Source organism: Eublepharis macularius, chromosome 9 (assembly GCF_028583425.1).
Source record: "Eublepharis macularius isolate TG4126 chromosome 9, MPM_Emac_v1.0, whole genome shotgun sequence".
In the NCBI taxonomy this organism is placed as follows: Eukaryota; Metazoa; Chordata; class Lepidosauria; order Squamata; family Eublepharidae; genus Eublepharis; species Eublepharis macularius.
The window spans coordinates 67,585,098-67,588,045 of NC_072798.1; the positions used below are offsets into that span (position 1 = coordinate 67,585,098).

Genomic DNA, 2,948 nt, shown 5'->3' on the forward strand with positions numbered 1-2,948 from the left:
TAAAATGAGCCCACTTACACCACAAGAGGGGTCAGGCCTCATGTATCTTAAAAGGCAACGAGGGCTTAAAAGAAAAGCATCACGTGTTCCATTAACTGGCCCTCCACACCCCTTTAAAAGAAAAGCTGTGAAGCGCCGCGGGCCTCAGAAGCGGAAGGCAAAGAGAAGCGCAGGGAGACAGCCTCCGAGCCCTGGAGACATATTTTAAGCAGCAATGGCTTTTATTCACAGCGGCTCAGAAGAATGCACCAAATCAGAACTAGACCTGTTCCAAATAGCCCCTACGCAAACGAGCATCGAGAGGTGTCTTTTTATTGAAGTCCCACCCCTGGCGGCTTTGTCAGAATCAGCACCACTGGACTTTTTCATCGCGGGAAATGGTGAAGACTACATGGATTTAAACAACACTCTACTTTACCTGTGTTGCAGGATCGTGAAAGATGATGGTACAGATCTTGATAGAAATGCAAGGGTAAGTTTGGTGAACTACCCGATTGCCTCTATCTTTAGCCAGCTGGATGTGACTCTGGGAGACCGCCTCATCAGCCAGAGTAACAACTGCTATCCTTACAGAGCCTTTATAGAATCAGTGCTCAATTATAGTGAAGACACACTATCCACCCAATTCTCTGCAGGCCTGTTTTACAAAGATACACCTGGACATCATGAATCAACTGCCCTGGATGGAGATAACAAAGGGTTTGTTAAAAGAGCAGCCCTGACTGCTGAAAGCAGAAAAATCGACCTGCTGGGGCGCCTCCACAGTGATCTGTTTTTTCAAGAGAAGCTGCTGGTAAATGGAGTTGATGTCAAAATTAAACTGACACGCAGCAAAGATGCCTTTTGCCTCATGACAGATGGTCCAAATAGGAGGTGCAAATTACAAATCTTGTCTGCTTCCCTTTTTGTGAAAAAAGTAAGAGTAGCTCCTGGTGTCCGTTTAGGCCACGCAGAGGCGCTCTTTACAGCTAATGCCAAATACCCTGTGGATCGCGTGGGCATGAAAGTGTTTAGCATCCCCGCAGGGAGCCGTGTCAGCAACCAAGAGAATTTGTTTTTGGGGCAATTACCCAAGCTTTTAGTTATAGGACTGGTAGATAACGATTCCTTCAGCGGAGCCCATAATAAAAACCCATTTAACTTTAAGCATTATGACATCAATTTTGTGGCACTGTACCTGGACGGCGAGCAAGTACCTGCTAAACCTCTACAACCCAACTTTGAAGATGGAAACTGTGTGCGGGAATACATGCATCTGGTTCAGGCGGCTGGTAAACATATGAAAGACAGATCTTTGTTAGTTAACCGTGAGGAGTTTGCTCAGGGCTACACGCTGTTTGCATTTGACCTGTCTCCAGATCAGGAATGTGCGGACCACTACTCCTTGATTAAAACTGGTAATCTGCGTGCTGAAATACGTTTTGCCAATGCACTGCCTAACACCGTTAACATGATTGTCTATGGGGTTTTTGACAACGTTATTGAGATAAATCATAGAAGAAACGTTTTATTTGACTATATGTAACATGGATACCCTACAGCTGACATCTGTGTTATCTACAAGCCCTCACACCAAAAAGACTTTCCTTGGAGTGTTTCCAGCTGACTGGCTCCCCAAACAGAGACTGCATCGAAGGCCCGTGAGCCTAGTGGTGAATACCCACCCCCACAACCTCCCTGGAGAACACTGGCTTGCCATATACTTGACACTGGATGGGTGTGGTGAATTTTTTGACTCTTATGGACATCCTCCCGACAGCCCCCTGTTTCCCAAAACCATTGTGAATTTTTTGCAAAAAAATGCCAACAAGACTGCGTTCCAACCCAGACAGCTACAGGCTGACGACTCAGTGGTCTGTGGCTATCACTGCATATTTTTTCTACAGCTGCGCAATAAAGGACTTTCCTTTGATCAGATCCAAGAACTGTATTCTGATGACTTAGCTCAAAATGATCTAATGGTGGAAGAGTTTGTAAAAAAGAAGGGCATGCCCAAACTTGTTCCAAACCTCTTTGTGCAACCCCAGGCATGTGTATCTTGCAACGAATTCCACAATATTGAATTTCAATAAAGCGCCCCCATGTGGGCTTAAAATGTGATTTTTGTCTGTCTGTTTTGTTTAAACAAACAAACAAACACGGTATAAATTTTAAAAGGAAAATTTTTATTTTAAAGCATTACAAATTTATCCATGCAGCTGGCAAGCTGCCTCTTCGTTTTGTAGAAGCTCTACGAAAATGGGCCGGCATCTCTTTGGAGGAGACCGGGTTCTTTAGATGCTCGAAAGCTTGGCGATTAAGCGGGTTTCCCACCACAGAAGATGGAACATTCAGCTCAGCCATGGCCTTCATGAAAGCATCCCAGCCTGTGGGTATGCGATGGCTAGGCAAGGTGTGTGTTTGAGTAACCCCCTTCACCAAGTCCAGCATATTGGAGCCTTGGATATTTTCTCCTTTGTACACAAAGACTCCACGGTCATCCCAAGAAGAAACACTTTTGTTTTGTCTCATTTTGTTTAACAGCACTTTTGCATGTTTCTTATATCTAACAGGCAAAGTGTCTATTATTTCTTGGAAGATCGCATCAGGAATTTTAGGGGTTTCTACAGAAGAATCCTCTGGCTGAGGCAGAAACAGGCTCAGTTTAGATTTTTCACTTTCCCCCTGTTTCACATGTGTTAAAAATTTTTGAAGCAGGGCATCGTAATGCTTGGCCTTCTCATATTCTGTCAAGTCACGCCTTTGAAGAATCCCCTTCATTTCAGCATCTAAGGTATACATTGTTGCAGTTCTGATGTTTTCCTCCTTAGGAGGAGGGGGCCCCCTTAATTGTGCTAACTGCTGGCTAGGAACCAAATACATTTTTTCTGCATATTCCATTACTGACTTGTTAAAAGCCCTGTTAAGAGAGGAATAGCAAAGCTTAACAGAGGGGCAATAAACCCACC

At 44.3% G+C, this 2,948-nt stretch overlaps 1 protein-coding gene across 1 annotated transcript; it reads left to right on the top strand.

Moving 5' to 3' along the window:
* Nucleotides 1-214: 214 nt before the first annotated feature.
* LOC129335335 (uncharacterized protein F54H12.2-like) lies at nucleotides 215-1,525 on the top strand. Its single transcript, XM_054987769.1, has one exon. It carries the CDS (start codon nucleotides 215-217, stop codon nucleotides 1,523-1,525), a length of 1,311 nt encoding a protein of 436 aa, XP_054843744.1.
* Nucleotides 1,526-2,948: the final 1,423 nt, after the last annotated feature.